Source organism: Megalobrama amblycephala, linkage group LG8 (assembly GCF_018812025.1).
Source record: "Megalobrama amblycephala isolate DHTTF-2021 linkage group LG8, ASM1881202v1, whole genome shotgun sequence".
In the NCBI taxonomy this organism is placed as follows: Eukaryota; Metazoa; Chordata; class Actinopteri; order Cypriniformes; family Xenocyprididae; genus Megalobrama; species Megalobrama amblycephala.
The window spans coordinates 9,281,247-9,299,822 of NC_063051.1; the positions used below are offsets into that span (position 1 = coordinate 9,281,247).

The following is an 18,576-nucleotide window of genomic DNA, read 5'->3' on the forward strand; positions in this document are numbered from 1 at the left end:
AATGCTAAGGTGTTGTGAATGGTTGCCAGGATGTTGCTAAGTGGTTGTTAAAGGGTTAGTTCGTCATTAACTGTCACAATGCTAAGGTGGTGTGAATGGTTGCCAGGATGTTGCTAAGTGGTTGTTAAAGGGTTAGTTCGTCATTAACTGTCACAATGCTAAGGTGGTGTGAATGGTTGCCAGGATGTTGCTAAGTGGTTGTTAAAGGGTTAGTTCGTCATTAACTGTCACAATGCTAAGGTGTTGTGAATGGTTGCCAGGATGTTGCTAAGTGGTTGTTAAAGGGTTAGTTCGTCATTAACTGTCACAATGCTAAGGTGTTGTGAATGGTTGCCAGGATGTTGCTAAGTGGTTGTTAAAGGGTTAGTTCGTCATTAACTGTCACAATGCTAAGGTGGTGTGAATGGTTGCCAGGATGTTGCTAAGTGGTTGTTAAAGGGTTAGTTCGTCATTAACTGTCACAATGCTAAGGTGGTGTGAATGGTTGCCAGGATGTTGCTAAGTGGTTGTTAAAGGGTTAGTTCGTCATTAACTGTCACAATGCTAAGGTGTTGTGAATGGTTGCCAGGATGTTGCTAAGTGGTTGTTAAAGGGTTAGTTCGTCATTAACTGTCACAATGCTAAGGTGTTGTGAATGGTTGCCAGGATGTTGCTAAGTGGTTGTTAAAGGGTTAGTTCGTCATTAACTGTCACAATGCTAAGGTGGTGTGAATGGTTGCCAGGATGTTGCTAAGTGGTTGTTAAAGGGTTAGTTCGTCATTAACTGTCACAATGCTAAGGTGGTGTGAATGGTTGCCAGGATGTTGCTAAGTGGTTGTTAAAGGGTTAGTTCGTCATTAACTGTCACAATGCTAAGGTGTTGTGAATGGTTGCCAGGATGTTGCTAAGTGGTTGTTAAAGGGTTAGTTCGTCATTAACTGTCACAATGCTAAGGTGGTGTGAATGGTTGCCAGGATGTTGCTAAGTGGTTGTTAAAGGGTTAGTTCGTCATTAACTGTCACAATGCTAAGGTGGTGTGAATGGTTGCCAGGATGTTGCTAAGTGGTTGTTAAAGGGTTAGTTCGTCATTAACTGTCACAATGCTAAGGTGGTGTGAATGGTTGCCAGGATGTTGCTAAGTGGTTGTTAAAGGGTTAGTTCGTCATTAACTGTCACAATGCTAAGGTGTTGTGAATGGTTGCCAGGATGTTGCTAAGTGGTTGTTAAAGGGTTAGTTCGTCATTAATTACTCACCCTCATGTCGTTCCAAACCTGTAAAACTTTTGTTCATCTTCGGAACACAAGCAAAGATCTTTTTGATGAAATCTGAGAGCTTTCTGTCCCTCCACAGACAGCTACGCAACTACCACTTTCAAGCTTCAAAAAGTTCATAAAGAGATCGTAAAACTAATCAATATGAATTGAGTGATTTAGTTCAAATTTTCTGGAAAGACACGATCACTTTATATGATGAAGAGATTTAATTTAGGGTTTTATTCACATAAACGTTGATCAGCGAACATAATTAAAAGCTCTACCGAACCTGATTCACACGAGAACAAACTTCTTCTGGAAGCTCAAACGTGCTGCGTAACACACGAGAATGAACTTTATTGGTTCTCTCACATAAAGCAAAAATGCTTGAGCTTAAGTTTGAGTTTAACACAACTGATGTTTGAGTTGATGAATGTTTATATGAGAATAAAAGCCTAAATTCAGTCTGTTCATCATATAAAGTGAACAAGTCTCTTCAGAAAATTTGGACTATACAGCTCAATTCATATGGATTAGTTTTATGAACTTTTTAAGCATCAAAGTGGTAGTCACACAGCTGTCTATGGAGCGACAGAAAGCTCTCAGATTTCATCAAAACGTTCTTCATTTGTGTTCCGCATTTCAACGAAAGTCATATGGGTTTGGAACAACATGAGGGTGAGTAATAAATGACAGAATTTTCACTTTTGGGTGAACTAACCCTTTAAGGTATTCAGAGTGGATTTACGTGGTATAGTGGATTTACTTATTTTAGAGTTAACAAAAGTTATCATGAGCATTGTAATGTTTGAAGCGGATTTCATAACAAATGTCAGTAGACGAGGAAGACTTTAAAACGAGTGATTCATTCATAAGTCCGTAAGATCTTACCTTCATGCTGTGAAAATACAAACCGGAGCCAGAACACAATGAGCGCAGTGGTGGAAAGGGGCGGGGCTACATAAGTTCTGCATCCGAAAGCCGGGTGCACACTGTGCGATTTATAATAGTCCTTTACGATCGTTGCTTGTCAGACTGTACCAACATGATCCTCATGTCACACTGTGGGATCTCAGCTGTCATGACACGCGAAATGACATCAAAAGTGGAAAACAATGGGGGGAAAAAACTAACATTTACACACAAACTAACCACCAACTGCAACTTTCAGATGCCATCTTTATTTTTTAGCTCCACTGTCACAGAATGCAGTGAAGGCAGTGAAGGATACATCTATGCTGCCTTCATAAATCCATCAGATGAAGGCATCTCATGAGACAGGAAGTGGATTCGTACGTGACTTGATGCCTTCCTACTTTGGAATGCGTCCTCCGAAGGCAGCATTTTTCAGTTTTTGGATGCAGCTGATGTCTATAGAGTCTAATGTAAGTTGCTTACTTGCCCAATAAGTCAGAAGATCCCATGATATGTCTAACATCCCTCCTTTAATGTAAATTTAAGGGATTATTTTCACCTGTTTTTGTTGTAGTTGATTGTCAGTGTTGTTATTGTTAACTAAAACTTTAAATTCATTTTAAAATCATTGACATAAAGCTGAAATAAAATAAAAAATATTTATTAGATTTAAACTTACATTTAGGCTTGAACTTAAACTTTAAAATGAAAATGAAAACTGAAAATATTAATATAAAAGCTCATTTAAATATTAATAAATACTATAGTATATAAATAATACTTATATAACACTTGTTTGTGTTCCTAACCCTAAAGTATAGCTTTTGTGCAGAGCTTTCATTAACAACAACAACAACACATACAGAGGCGTGCTTTGTCTTTGATTTATGAATAGGTGACCAAGTCAGCATCAACACATGCTTCTATTGCTTAACAAATAAATCTGCTTGAACATGCCTTAAGCAGGTCTGTATAGATTTCCCTGGAGACCTGAAGCTATAGATATTATTCTCAAGTCCCTTCAGGGAACATAGACTCGTCACTGTACAGCAGCCTGCCTCTTCTGTGCTGGATTATTTTTTTGGTTTATTTCTGACATTTCCATTAGGCTTTCAAACTAACTGTTTTTCCCCTCGTTTATATAATTTATACATCTACATTTGTCTGCTAAATAGGTTACTAAGTTTAGAAATAGGCTTGTTGTTGAGGGGTATTTAAAAGATAAGCTTAGATAATTAATGAGCGTTCATAATAATATAGAGATATTTTAAAAATAACCATGTTCAGCTATTCCATGCTGTCTTTTTCACTCAACTAGGTTGCTGTCCCAAAATAACCCAGCCTCATTTTGGGTCTGAGTCATACATGATATAGCATCACTGAAAAGCTTTGAATTGCTCTGTGAAACATAAACATTGCAGTGTCTGTTTAATGAAACAATAAGTATTTTTTTCCCAAATACTGGGAAAAAATAAATCTGGTTATTCATGCATCAAATTTGGTTTGTTGTACGAGCAGATATCTGAGAATGTTGTGATTTCTCATATGCATGCATGAAATTACAAAGAGGACATCATCCGCACATAAGCATTAAAGAAGGTTTACTTGTGATTTACCTCTATGTGAAAGGTTAAAAGGCCATCCTGATAATTGCAATTCTAAATTAATGAAGTGGATGATTAATTGATTGCCTGATAGATTGTTGCCTGATTTTTGCTGTAGATAATCACAAAATCATTGGTATTGATAAGGTCTTATACGTCACGTCGTGCTTAAAACAATCCCAGCTAACAGGGAATCGAACAACTGTTTCAGTAACATTAATAGAACATTCGTTCAGAGCGGTCTTTAATAATGTTCTCAAAATATAAATATTATTTATACATCGTCATGGAATGTGTTTTTTTTCTGAAACGTTTTAGTTGTACATTTGTTTTTTAAATGTTACTACATGTTGTAGAACGTTCACACATTCAAAAGTAACATTCCCATAATGTTCCCTTAACGTTCACATAATAACAAAAAGTGTTTTTAAAACATAAAAAATTGACGTTTTGAACGTTGAGAGAACTTTCAGAATTTTTTATAACTTAATTGGAACATTAGCAAAACGTTCTGAGAATTTTTTTTTTTTTTTCTGGGAAACAGCTGAATATATTATTAGACCATTAAAAATGAGATAAAAAATTAGTCAAATACAAGATTGCCACTCAAATTCAAATGATCTTTGCTTATTTTGATTACATTGTACATAGACATTTTAAAGCTCTTGTAGAGGGGGAACACCTGGGAATGCACAAACTGATGGAAAATATATCTTCAACGTAATTTTCACACATCATCAGACATGATTATTATGCATGATAACTATGAGCCAGCATGAATGCAAAGTTGCAATGGTGTACATCTTTAAATTTTTAACAAATGAAAACCTGGTTAAGTAGCTTGACATCATACCATCTATTAAAAAAATATACTAACAAATGCCATTTGCCATTAGGCAGTTACGGCATTGAAATTCCACCTGGAGCAACTTCATGTTTTTAGGCCAAATTGCTGCTAGAAAGTAGATTGTGATCTTTCGAAGTTACCCGGTTAAACTTGCAAACTGTATTCTGTCTGTCAATGGTTTTCAGTCATACCAGCCATTGCAGAATGTAACATTTTGTTTAACTAAAGCAGCAGACTGCCCTGTTTGAGTCAGAGAGATCTACACTACACCCTACTGGAGACTTCTGTGGATCACAAGTGCTGGCAGGCTTGATTTGGGTTTCAGTGTTATAAAACCCTGTTTAAAGGGATAGTTCACCCAAGTCATCATTTACTCACAAGTTTTTCCAAACCTGTATGAATTTCTGTCTTCTGCTGAACACAGAAGAATATATTTTGAAGAATATGTTAACCAAACAGCCCTGCTGACTTCCATAGTATGGAGAAAAAAGGGGAAACAAATACTATGAAAGTCAATGGGGTTCATCAACTGTTTGGTTACTGACATTCTTCTAAATATCTTCTTTTGTGTTCAACAGAAGAAAGAAATTTATAGAGGTTTGGAATAACTTGAGGGTGAGGAAATGATGACAGAATTTTCATATCTGGGTGAACTATCCCTTTAACTGGGTTTTCTTATTTTTTGGCCTATTTAAAAAAAAAAAGAAAATGTCTTGTGCTTCAACAAAGATGCATACGACAAAATCTTCATGAAAAAAGAATTTTTCGATGCATATTGTTGATACTTAAGTGTTTGCATGTAAAACGTTATGAGGTAAAATAAGAAATTAATAGGCCTTTTTATTTCCAGGTCATTAATCATGTAATTCTGACACTGATCATGTGACTTTTTCCATCAAAGTACAAGTGTCTCTTTTGAATATTATCAAATATTTTTTTTTTTTTTTTTTGGCCTATTTTGTGATATTGATTTTCACTTCCTTTTATTTTAATGATTAACATTTTATTATTTTTATTAAATGGCTTTTATAAAGTCTTTCTAACATGTGAATCTCTTTGAGTTGAAAAACTCAAAAAAATCTCTTTGTCTATGAAAAAGTGCTAGCTATTAAACAAAAAGTAGGGCTTCTAATAAATACTAATATTAAACGAAATGGAAATGAGCTTTACAAATGAACATTACAAATACTGCGCCTCTCAAAGGCCTTGTACATGTTTTAGAATGGAGGAATCGTAAACATCATCTTCTATTGCTGCCATTATTATTAATCTCACAAGCGAACCCAAACGTTCTGACGCTTCCATTTGGAATCCAGCAAGCTGTCGAGCGCCTCCTGGCAACGGTTGCTATGGTGACTAACTACGTCACGCACGACTTCGGTTGCCATGGTCTTTGTGACGTGAGGGACCGTGTAAAACAGTGTAGGAAACCCCGGATAGCGGTTACCATGGATACTGGCGGGGGGGGAGGGGTGGAGTTTAGAGGAAGCGGAAGTGTCAGCGCAAGCGGAAGTGGTACTGCCCTGAATACCCCGAGCAGCGAAACGGAGGACAGCTTGATACTCCCATCGTTAACAGACACAAATCAGGACTCGAAATATATTTAAATGTGAGTTACATTGCCCATTAAGGCCGCTCGTGTGATATTATGAATATTAGAGATGCATTTTGCTGTATTGTTGCTCATGTAAGCCCCCCTCATCATTGTCAATGGCGGAAGGTGTCTATTGTGGTTTGGGGCTGGGTACAAGGACTTAGGCCGAGGCGGGCGATGAATAACGATTACTGCCGATTTATTCCCGATTGCGTCCGATTTGTCGTAGAAGCGCGCGGTTCCCGCACTTTCATTATGTAAGAGCTTAATCAAAGTACCATCGCGCGGAACATCCCTCAATCAGCACGGGAGGAATGGCCAGCGGCTCCCGCGTCTATTCAACGCCTGGCCGTCGTGAAAGCTAACCGGCTAATCAGTCAATAGTAAAATACACTAGAGGAGTAAAGCGCGTGCCGGTGAGTTGTGGCTAGTAACGGTTAAATTAAATTTGGCGAGAATAATCGGCTCGTCCGATTAAATTCCACAAGGGAATGTGAGAGAGAGGGCGTTGCATTGGTGGCTAACGCTGTTAGCTCGAGCGAAGAGCCTTGAATATGCTGCAGTGCAGTATTAGCAAGGTTAGGCGCTTAATACAGGTCAAATTCGTAGTTTTACCATCTCTAAATCATTCTAATTAACTTATTGATTTCACACAGTCGATTGGGATCTTATAAAATCGCGAAACAATCGCCTCAAAGGATGGCGGACTTGTCGTCAGGACGCGTCGTGAGGGCCTATGTAAATAAATTTAGTTCGACAGCAGCTTATGTCATCTACTAACTGATCAAACTACGCATTTTAACTTGCACTCCAGCCCCCTTCGGTTATATTAGGCAGCCGATCGGCAAGCTCACGCAGGTGGGTTGGTCTCCAGGATCTGGACGGGCTGTGTTTACTCGCCTGACACCGTTACCTGCGGTTCGGGTTCAGGACTTCAACGCCCAGGGCGTTGGCACTTACACACGTATTGATAGCTGACAGGATTGGAATTCCCACTGTGGCCTGCTGGAATCACGATTCCTGATCGTAATCCATGACCTTGCACAAAGGTAGACGGTCAAATGGATAAATGTAATATTAGGCAGCAGTCAGAGACCTGGGGTTGAATGTGATCTAGAATAGGTGATCCATTCTAGTGGGTTTGATTTAGACTTTGACCAGTTATAATATGCAAAGGTGGATAAGCCGTTGGATGTTTGAGAAATAATGGTTTTTGACCTGCTTTTTTAATTGGGTTATATTTCAGAAATCACCTTAAAGTGCAGTGTGAGCTAAATATGACCTGAATAATTGTCATTTGGTGCAAAGAACAAATGTAAAACGCTCAATGCAGAGACAAGGTAAAACAAATGTTTTGGTGAACATGCATTTGTTATTGGACACAAAATTATTCTTTTAGATTCTACTAATACCATTATCTATTGATAAGCCTGATTTATGATGCATACAATTATCTTTTAAAGATGGTCAAGCATTATATGGCACAATAAAACCCTCAAACTGTATTTAAAGTGTTTATATATTTCTTGGAAATTGTCCTTTTTTTTAATTTTTTTTATTTATTTATTTTTTTTATAAAGAGATAATGGTGAGCTTTCTTATGGCAGGGTGTTTTTATATTTGACAAATAAAAAAATGCACCATACTAAACTTCAAGTTAATTTTAGTCAGTGAAAAGACACTTGATCAGTTATGTTTTATGTTTCAACTTTTATTTTGGTAAGCTCTTTGAATTCAACTCAAGCATTGTTTTGGGGTCTGAAGTGGTTAGTTCACTTCAGAATTAAAATTTCCTGATAATTCACTCATCCCCATGTAATCCAAGATGTTTTTCTGTCTGTCTTCAGTCTAAAAGAAATTGATTTTTGAGGAAAACATTCCAGGATTTTTCTCCATATAGTGGACTTCAACAGGGTTCAACGGGTTTGAAGGTCCAAATTTCAATGCAGCTTCAAAGGGCTCAACATGATCCCTGATGAGGAATAATGGTCTTATCTAGCGAAACGAAAAAAAATAAAATGATATCCTTTTAACCACAAATGCTCTTCTTGCACTAGCTCTGCGATGTGCCACGCATTACGTAATCAAGTTTGAAAAGTCGGAAGTACCGCACAAGTCTTGAAAAGGTAAAACAACGTTGTCAGATGATTTTGAAGTTGGAGGAGAAAATTAGTCTTTCTCCCTACCGCAGTATTTCTGCTTATGTCACGCGTGACCTTTCCAACGTGATTACGCAATGCGTGGTGCATCGCAGAGCTAGTGCAAGATGAGCATTTGTGGTTAAAAAGTATATAAATGTTTTTTTAGAAAATGACCAACTGTCTCGCTAGATAAGACCCTTATTCTTCGGCTAGGATCGTGTAGAGCCATTTGAAGCTGCATTGAAGTTTGGACCTTCAACTCACTGAACCCTGTTGAAGTCCACTATATGGAAAAAAATCCTGTAATGTTTTCCTCAAAAACCTTAACTTCTTTTCGACTAAAGAAAGGAAGGGGGTGAGTAAATTTTGATTCTGAAGTGAACTAATCCTTTAAGGAAGCTCTGTATAACTAGCCTGGTTCAGATAATGAAATTGTATTGTCATACTGTCCAGAAGTGTTATAACCTCAAATGGGACTTTTACTGATGGTTTTTACTCTGATGATTCGGTGATGAATGCATTGAGATAAAAAGACAGTTAGTGAATGACGTACCAATGAAACATGCCTTTTCGTTTGTCCTCTTACTTAGTCATTCACGGGTAGCCCTCAGTATGACTTAAATCTTCGTAAGACCCAAATTTAATAATGGTATCTGGTGCAGGTCAAAATAGGTACCAACTTGAAGATTGACCTCTTTACAACAAAAGGAGGTCAGCCAACCTATCTAAGCGACACCAAACTTGACTTATTTTTATTATATGCATACAGGCACTAGGGGTCAGATAATGCGCTAGACTAATCAAACCTTTAACTCACCAGCAACATGCATTTTGTCATCTAATAGTACCTTTTTTACCCCTACTTTTATAGTTTGATCATGGACAAGAGCGACCTAGTGCAGAAGGCTAAACTCGCTGAGCAGGCCGAGCGCTATGATGACATGGCTGCTTCCATGAAGGCCGTCACGGAGGGCGGCATTGAGCTTTCCAACGAAGAGCGCAACCTGCTCTCCGTGGCCTACAAGAACGTGGTTGGCGCCCGCCGCTCGTCCTGGCGTGTGATCTCCAGCATCGAGCAGAAAACGGAGGGCAACGAGAAGAAACAGCAGATGGCGCGCGAATACCGTGAGAAGATCGAGGCCGAGCTTCAGGAAATCTGCCACGACGTGCTGGTGAGAGACATGACATGTGAATCTGAGTTACAAGGAAGAAAACATTTGACAGTTGAATTGACAGTTATAGAAGTTCCACATTGATTTAATTTGTTAGAATTTGTTTCAAAACTGCGTTTTAAAGGATTAGTTCACTTCAGAATTCTAATTTCCTGATAATTTATTCACCCCCGTGTCATCCGAGATGTTTGTCTTTCTTTCTTCAGTCGAAAAGAAATTAAGTTTTTGAGGAAAACATTCCAGGATTTTTCTCCATATAGTGGACTTCACTGGGGTTCAACGGATTGAAGGTCAAAATGTCAGATTCAGTGCAGCTTCAAAGAGCTCTACATGATCCCAGACGAGGAATAAGCGTCTTATCTAGCGAAACGATCGGTCATTTTCAAAAACAAATAAAAAAATGTATATACTTCTTAACCACAAATGCTCATCTTGCACTGCTCTGCGATGCGCCACGCATTACATAATCACATTGGAAAGGTCACATGTGACATAGCCGGAAGAACCGAGCAAGAATGTGCAAAGACTAAGTCAAACGGCCCTTAAAAAAAAAGGCAAAATGTGGGATGATTTTGAAGTTGAAGGAGAAAATGAGATTTTTCACTCACCACCGCGGTACTTCCACCTACGTCACGCGTGATCCTTCCAACGTAATGCGTGGCACATCGCAGAGCGGTGCAAGACATGCATTTGTGGTTAAAGTATATACATTTTTATTTTTAGAAAATGACTGATCGCTTCGCTAGATAAGACCCTTATTCCTCGTTTGGGATCGTGTAGAGCCCTTTGAAGCTGCACTGAAACTGTCATTTGGATCTTCAACCTATTGGTAACTGTTCACTATATGGAGAAAAATCCTGGAATGTTTTCCTCAAAAACCATAATTTCTTTTCGACTGAAGAAAGAAACACATAAACATATTGGATGACATTTTCAGCAAATTTGAATTCTGAAGTGAACTGATCCTCTAAGGCATTATAGCAATGAAATGTCGGATGATTTTAAAGAATGGCCCTTTTTAGCGACATTTTGTGTGCAATGTATATTTATGCTATTTGGAATACTGTCGTGTCTCTCTTATTGTCTTTGTTGTGTCAAGTCTGCTTCATGTGCAAAGCTTCAAATGAATGATGCACTATTTGAAGTGTTCTAAATCAACCACTTAATATGTTTGTTTTCAGTTAAAATGCTGCCTACGCAGGCAGCAAGGCATTTCACTGTTTATGATCAGGGGAAAAGGAATCATTTGCATTTGTAATATGAAACTGATAAGAAAAATGCAATTTGGATGCATCCAAAAATGTACACTTTACCTCTAAGAATGTTGTTTTTCTTCTTTCTGATAGCTAATGACTTTTTATCTTATTCATGTAATATTAATGTTCATAGCTTTGTCTGCCTTTCCTCTGTTCTCTCAGGGTCTCCTGGAGAAGTACCTCATTCCCAACGCTAGCCAGGCAGAGAGCAAAGTCTTCTACCTGAAAATGAAAGGAGACTACTTCAGATACCTGTCCGAGGTGGCATCCGGAGAAGCAAAGAAAAGTGAGCTCATTTTATTTAGAAAGCAAGAAGGATGTTGCCTAAAATTATGGTTCATCTGTCATTAGAGGTGAAGATAATTTAATGTGTAAAGATGGGAAGCCATAATGCTGCAGTATAAGGTCAAGTCCTAAGAATGAATAATTAGATGCTAGCCAAAGAAACTGCATCAAAGGTAGGGATGGGTACCGAAACCCGGTATTAAATTTGCCCCGGGGCTAAATTTTGAAAGACCGGTGTTATCGATAAGCTCTGACGTTAACGGTTCTGCTATCGGTACTGGAGAAATTATGAAGAAAATACACATACCTGTATTACTGCTATATAGACATTATCTTGCAAATTCTATCTCGCCAGAGTAGCCAGCTGTTTCTGTATGCCATAATATTGATCTTGGCTATGATGTATTTTTCGCAATTCAGAAGAGAGAGGAGCTACAGCGAGTATCATCAGAAAGAAGATATCTGAGGCACACCTTCATTCTATTCACAGCTGTGCGCGTTCGTTCCTCCCTAAACCCCATACTTAACGTCAGAATCGGCACAATCGGTGACTGTTGTAAAATGCAGTCTTTACTGTTGCTAAATTGCAGTAAATATGTTTGATCATTATTATCAACGTTTTAAAACGCTGAAAACGCAATAATCCGCGCAAGAGACGCTGTTCCCCGGGCTGAATTGTGTGTGTGGCGCATGCTTCAAAACGGGTCGCAAATAGACAAACAAATTACACGCTGGGCTTCAGGTCCAAACGATCAAATACACACACAAATATGTTAAAATTACTGGATTGGAGCTGGATTACTATCTATCTATTGCCTTAAAGTGACAGCAGTCACCTTCTGATGATTATGCCATCAGTGTTAATCAAAACAACAAAATGCAAAGAGAAAATCACTCACTGCTCCTCTTCTGAATATAGTTAGCTTTAATAAGCATTAATCTATTAATTTATACTGTGAAAACCATGCAGTGTTATTTTACATTTGGTACTTAGATTTCTTTTATAGGCTACCTGAACACATGAACAAATGAAAGCCCTTTATTTCATTTGTATCGGTTTTATTTATTTATATATATATCTCTCTCTCAGAGGTTGCGTTAACCAAAAATTATCCGTCATTGACGGATTTTTTTAACATTGATGGAAAAATCTGAAGGCCGTCCATCACGTTGACAGATTACACTGAGGGTGATCTATTGTAAATTGTAATTTTAAATCTGAGACAACACAAAGCTTTAAGCCTATTGCGATTTTTTGGGTGTGAGGCGCACTATGCAGCTTCTGTTTATTCGGCAACTGAAAAAGGCATATAGCCTAGGATTTACGAATCGATGTTGGTCTTATGAATGTGACCAAAACAGCAAGGAGACATTTTAATTGTTCATTAATAAAGTAATGTTTTCTGAATCAGTGTCGGCGGCAAAGATGAAGTTGACATTGACTCTCCTCATCTCCTCATGGATGCGATTAGAGAGAGAATGCACATTTCATTCGGTTTAGGCTACATGATCAGAGTAGCCTATTTCTTTTCGTTTTGAATTATTTCATTTTCGTTAAAGTAGATATTTCGAACTTTCTATAAATATATTTCTCATGTCTCTGAGGCAAGCAGCCTATACGCTGAGTTTCGGTTCATTCATGTAAGACGTGCTCCAGTTCACGCGCCAGTGATCGCACCCACGCCTCCCTGTCATGATTATATTTTCTACTATATTTGCTTCTTATTTATTACATCCAGGCAACTGATTGATGAAACATTGATTAAAATTAAGATACAAATTTTACAAAACGAAATTCACTTTAAAGAAAGGCTTTCTACAAAATAAAACGGTAACACTTTATAATAACTGCACACGATGAAGCATTAGTTAAGCATTAGTAAATAGTTAATTCATCACTTATAAAGCATTAATAGACATTAGTAAGCAGTTTATAAATACAGCTATACATGCTTTATTCTTGATTTATAAGCATATCTATAATGTGTATAATAATTGTATTTTCATACTTTGTTAATAATCAATTTATCATTTCTAAATTATTACATTTACAAACCAATTATTTAGGAGTTGTCAGTGGTTCATAAGATCATTTAAGACGTGTAAGCAAATGATTAATAAACTATTTAAACATTCATTTATACATCTTATTATTTAGACATATAATAATAGTTACTTAGTGTGTTAATAAATGCTTTATTAACACATATTCCTACTGCAATTCATGATTCAGGTAATTATAAAACATTTAGAAGTAGTCAGTTAACTATGTTTGTGAGCTCATCTAAAGTGAGGACTATTAATGCCTTGTAAAGCTTTTATAAATGAGATTCAAAGGTTCGGTGATCTTCTGCACTGCTGTTCTCTAATGTTTTAAAGTTAGTACTGAAGTAGTTTTTACACTAGGAATATGTGTTAGTAAAGCATTTATTAACACACTAAGTAACTAATACTATATGTCTAAATAATATGCATAAATGTACATTTAAATATTTTATTAATCATTTTCTTACACTTCCTAAATGATCTTATGAACCACTGACAACTCCTAAATAACTAGTTTGTGAATAATGTAATACATAATTTAGAAATTAAAAATTGATCATTTATAAAGTATGAAAATACAATTATTAAACTCATTATAGATATGCTTATAAATCAAGAACAAAGCATTTATAGCAGTATTTATAAATGGCTTACTAATGTCTATTAATGTTTTATAAATGATGAATTGACTATTTACTAATGCTTAACAAATGCTTCATAGCGTGAGTTATTATAAAGTGTTACCCTTACGCATGCTCTTCACTTTTCATAATCAAATAGATGAATTTAAAACATAACATAGGACTATTTAAACATAAATATGAAACCACGTTTTCTTTAATGGCTACCAACACGTGGCCTATAGTACTGAGAAATTTCATATGTGAATTACCAATTCAAATGTGAACAAAAATAAAAGCAATTAAATGTGTTATTATAATTAAAAGATGAAAATTAAAATGATGGGTAATAATGGATTATGATGGATTTTTTACGACCCTGTCCGTCAAAATGACGGACAAAGTTACAGTCTAAGGCAACCTCTGATCAAAGGCTGTGATGTTAACGGTCATGAATTTGATTTTGTGTTTACTATCAAATTACAGCCACAGTGGACAACTCTCAGAAGGCTTACCAGGATGCATTTGAGATCAGCAAAAAGGAAATGCAGCCAACACACCCCATCAGGCTGGGACTAGCACTGAACTTCTCCGTGTTTTACTATGAAATCCTCAACACCCCAGAGCAGGCCTGCAGTTTGGCAAAGACGGTTAGACTTTTATCTTGTTTGACTTTTTTTGTTTTGAGTACACGCAATGTACTGTTTCCTCTTTCATCTCATCTTATTTATGCAACATTCTGTGAATATCTTCAAAAAGTGTTTCAGAACCTGAAACTAAGTGAGTTTATACTGAATACTAGAGTGCGTTTCCAGTGTCCAGGAAGACAACAGACCTCTGACCCTCATGTTTACCTTCACCCTAGGCTTTCGATGAGGCAATTGCTGAGCTGGACACCTTGAACGAGGACTCCTACAAAGACAGCACCCTGATCATGCAGTTACTAAGGGACAACCTCACTGTAAGTGCCCACTCTGTTAGTTGCCCAAAATTAACACTTGCTTCAAATTAACAATGCAAAATTAGATGCACCAATATGAAAAATTGATACCGATAATTTTTTTATATTTGAAAGACGATAACCAATATATTGGTGGATAAATCTAAATTAAAATTTTTAATTAATTTGAGACCCTGATTACAAAAAACAAAAAATGTCACAATTCAAAAGCCATGTCCCAAGCACACAATTATAAGGTTCTCATTAGAATTTTATGTAGCCTATATGACAGACCTGTGCTGCACATGTTGCACTTAACTGTGTTTTCATTTTTGAAGTGATTTCAATCATATTTCAAGCAATTTAAAACCATCATGGTGGACAGTGTGCATCTGAAGTGTCTCAGCTGAAGGAAATAATCCATTATTTATCGGGTTTAATAAAACAACATTAAAAATGAACATATCGGCCGATACCAATATGGTGGCCGATATATCGTGCATCCCTATGCGAGCTTACTCATTAGCTTACTCATTACTCTATAGATTACTCATTTTAAATCTTTAAACTTTAAGAATGATAGTCTGACCGGTGCTAATGTAACATTCAAACATCTTTTGTGACTCAAACAATTTCTAATGACATTTTTGTGGGGTTTTTTTTATTTTTCAGTTGAAACATGCATAGAATATTACTTGCATTAAACAACCAAAAATAATATATTAAGAACAAAATTGGCTTGTTACTAAAATGTAAGAAAAATAGTGGTCCACTGATGAAATTTTTGCTTTGCACCTTTCAAATGTAGTACAGTTGTGTCATTTACATGTTATATTATGAGCATAACAAATTGAGTTGAAGAATTGACATGAATTCCTCGGTGTCGGACCTTTCTATATTTTTAATATGAATAAAAGAATATCTTATTGGCAACATTTTGCCTTAATATTATGGCATTGGTAGGTGTGGTTAAGTTAATTTTAACCCTTGCAGCCTGATCATTGGATCATTTTAACTTTTCCCCCCCCTTTCTTTCTGCAGCTGTGGACATCAGAAAACCAGGGTGACGAGGGGGATGCCGGCGAGGGCGAGAACTAAAGGCGTTGCACTTCACTGTTAAATCCACCTACACTCTTTATCTTACACATATACAGCCCATAATTCCCTGCTCCATCCAATCCACCTCACCTTTATCCACCTTTCTGTATGACGAGCAGCATGAATTGTATCTGACCTACAAGTTTGTACCCCCGAAGCCATGAGTGGCAGGGTAAAGTTTGGTTTTTCCAAAGCTGACTTGTCTCAAACATGTCTGTTTGTGTATTTTTCCCTTAGACAAGGGAAAATGGTTGAGTAGTGGAAATGATTTCCATCCTTTTTTTTTTTTTTTTTTTTTTTCCCTTCCTAAAATCCCTCCTAACATTTTTAAAAGGTTATATGTTCTCTGGTCTAGCAGGTTATAATGCATTATAGTGTCCCCCACCCCACCCATTTTTCCCTTCTATGTCTTTTCTCTCCAATAGTGTACTGGCGATTGCTGGTTTTATTCAAAAGGTTATTAAACTGTCCATTAATTTAACAAACACTGTGATGTTTAATTTTTCCTCCTGGATAACTTGTGCTTAATGGAAATCTGAACGGTTTCAGTACGAGTAGCAGTACAATTCTGTTGCGATCTCATACAGAAGGGATGAAAACAGGCTGTATTGTGACACTGACTAACACGCATTACTATTATTGCTGTCATGTGCATCATTTTATTTTGCGTACACGGCTAAAGACGACAAAAGGGACCCGAGGTTTGCCATTCCATGTCTGTTCAGTTTTAAGTTAAAGACATTCCATCAGTATGTGACGTTTAACGATTACAGACCTTTTGTGAACAAACTGGAGAGTTTCCTAATGTGCTGTCGAGAAGACAGTCAACATAAAGGTGCTGTTTGACATCAGTAGACGATTTTCCTGGTTTGTTCTGTACGTTTCCCCCCCCCTCCCCCTCCCTTTTAGATCACACCTCCGTATAATAAAGATGTAAAATTGTAAACATTTTAGAGGTAAATATAAATTTGTCTTAAAACTAAATGTTGTCAACCTGCTTGCAAAAACCACTTTTTTTTTTTTTATTATTCAACCCTCTTATGAACGCCCCTACAGGAAGTTTATGCTTGATGTTTCCCTCTTCAAATGATATCAGTGTAGTTCAGGAGGAGTTTTGGGGCCTTAGACTGACTTTGAGCTTTACTACTCTTTCTTTCCTGTTAAGAGATGAGTTTCTGTAAGACCCTCAGCAGTTCAACCTGAGAAATACTGGATTTAACTTGAATTTTGTGCAGGAAAGTGCCGCAGACCAGTGGAGGCTTTTAAGTCTTGGCCCAAAGTCAGTGAAACGCAAGACGAGATCAGATTTGGCAAATAGTCGAAGGACCCGAGCATTACTAGGGAGGTAGCCACTCATTCAGTGTCACAATACCTTGTCACATCACCATAACATTCCACGTAGGTGTAGAACTCATCTGTCTTGAGCTGAAGACAATGTTCATGCACTGAAGACAAAATCTCTTTTTCTCTCCCCTTAGCTGAACAAATGGCAGTTATTCTATGCTTGATTACAAAAAATACAGTAGTGAATGTGGAGCCGAGCCTGTCTGTATATCTGGTATCTCCAATTGCTTTGTTTTTACTGACCAGTATTCTGCCTAAAGTTAGCTTCTGTGACGGTTTCATTGCTTAGCGCGCACGTGGTTGTGAAAATTTAGACTAGCTTAAGGGAAAAAATGACAAAATGACAAAAAAAAATACAACCTGGTTATTGACGTAATACTAGATTTGTGTATGTCTTTTAAAACAGTTCTAGTTTCACCTTACATGTTATAATCAGGAAAGTGTAAAAGACAATTTAAAGTGAAATAAAAGTTTTATCAGTTCCAAATTGCGCTGTATTGTTTTTGCAGTGGTGTACATTCAATTCAAAGAACAATCTGCAAATTTTCAAGGTCTTGTCATTGTTCTCTAAACACTTCAAAGGCATGTGGTTTTCATAAAAATATTTAAATAAGCATTTAATGAAGATTTTAAGCAAGTTTTAAGGATTAGTTCACTTCAGAATTCTAATTTCCTGATAATTTACTCACCCCCAAGATGTTTGTCTTTCTTCAATCGAAAAGAAATAGGTTTTTGAGGAAAACATTCCAGGATTTTTCTCCATATAGTGGACTTCAACAGTTACCAATGGGTTGAAGGTCCAAATTGCAGTTTCAGTGCAGCTTCAAAGAGCTCTACACGATCCCAGATGAGGAATAGGGAACGATAGGTCATTTTCACAAAAAAAAAAAAAAAAAAATTATACTTTTTAACCACAAATGCTCATCTTGCACTTGCTCTACGATGCACCACGCATTACGTAATCACGTTGGAAAGGTCACGCAGAAGTACCGCGGTAGGGCGACAGACTTCAAAATCGTCTGTTGTTTTTTTTTGTTTTCTGTAATAGGGCGTTTGACTTAGTCTTTCCATGTTCGCTTTGTAAATACTTGCTCAGTACTTGTGCCTACATCACACCTGATCTTTCCAACGTGATTACATAATGTGTGGCGCATCACAGAGCAGTGCAAGATGAGCATTTGTGGTTAAAAAGTACATACATTTTTATTGTATTTTTTAAAAAAAATAATCGTTTTGCTAGATCAGACCCTTATTCCTCATCTGGGATCATGTAGAGCTCTTTGAAGCTGCACTGAAACTACAATTTGGACCTTCAACCCATTGAACCCCAGTGAAGTCCACTATATGGAGAAAAATCCTGGAATGTTTTCCTCAGAAATCTCAATTTCTTTTCGACTGAAGAAAGACGGACATATCTAAAATGACATGGGGGTGAGTAAATTATCAGGAAATTTTAGCTATTTTTACAAGTTAACCTCAAT

General features: G+C 37.0%; 1 protein-coding gene across 1 annotated transcript; it reads left to right on the forward strand.

Moving 5' to 3' along the window:
• The first annotated feature begins 6,047 nt into the window (after nt 1–6,047).
• ywhaba (tyrosine 3-monooxygenase/tryptophan 5-monooxygenase activation protein, beta polypeptide a) lies at nt 6,048–17,582 on the forward strand. Its single transcript, XM_048199099.1, has 6 exons — nt 6,048–6,208; nt 9,206–9,506; nt 10,925–11,048; nt 14,200–14,363; nt 14,579–14,674; nt 15,695–17,582. Exons 2-6 carry the CDS (start codon nt 9,213–9,215, stop codon nt 15,749–15,751), a joined length of 735 nt encoding a protein of 244 aa, XP_048055056.1. The 5' UTR covers nt 6,048–6,208; nt 9,206–9,212; the 3' UTR covers nt 15,752–17,582.
• The last annotated feature ends 994 nt before the right edge of the window (nt 17,583–18,576 follow it).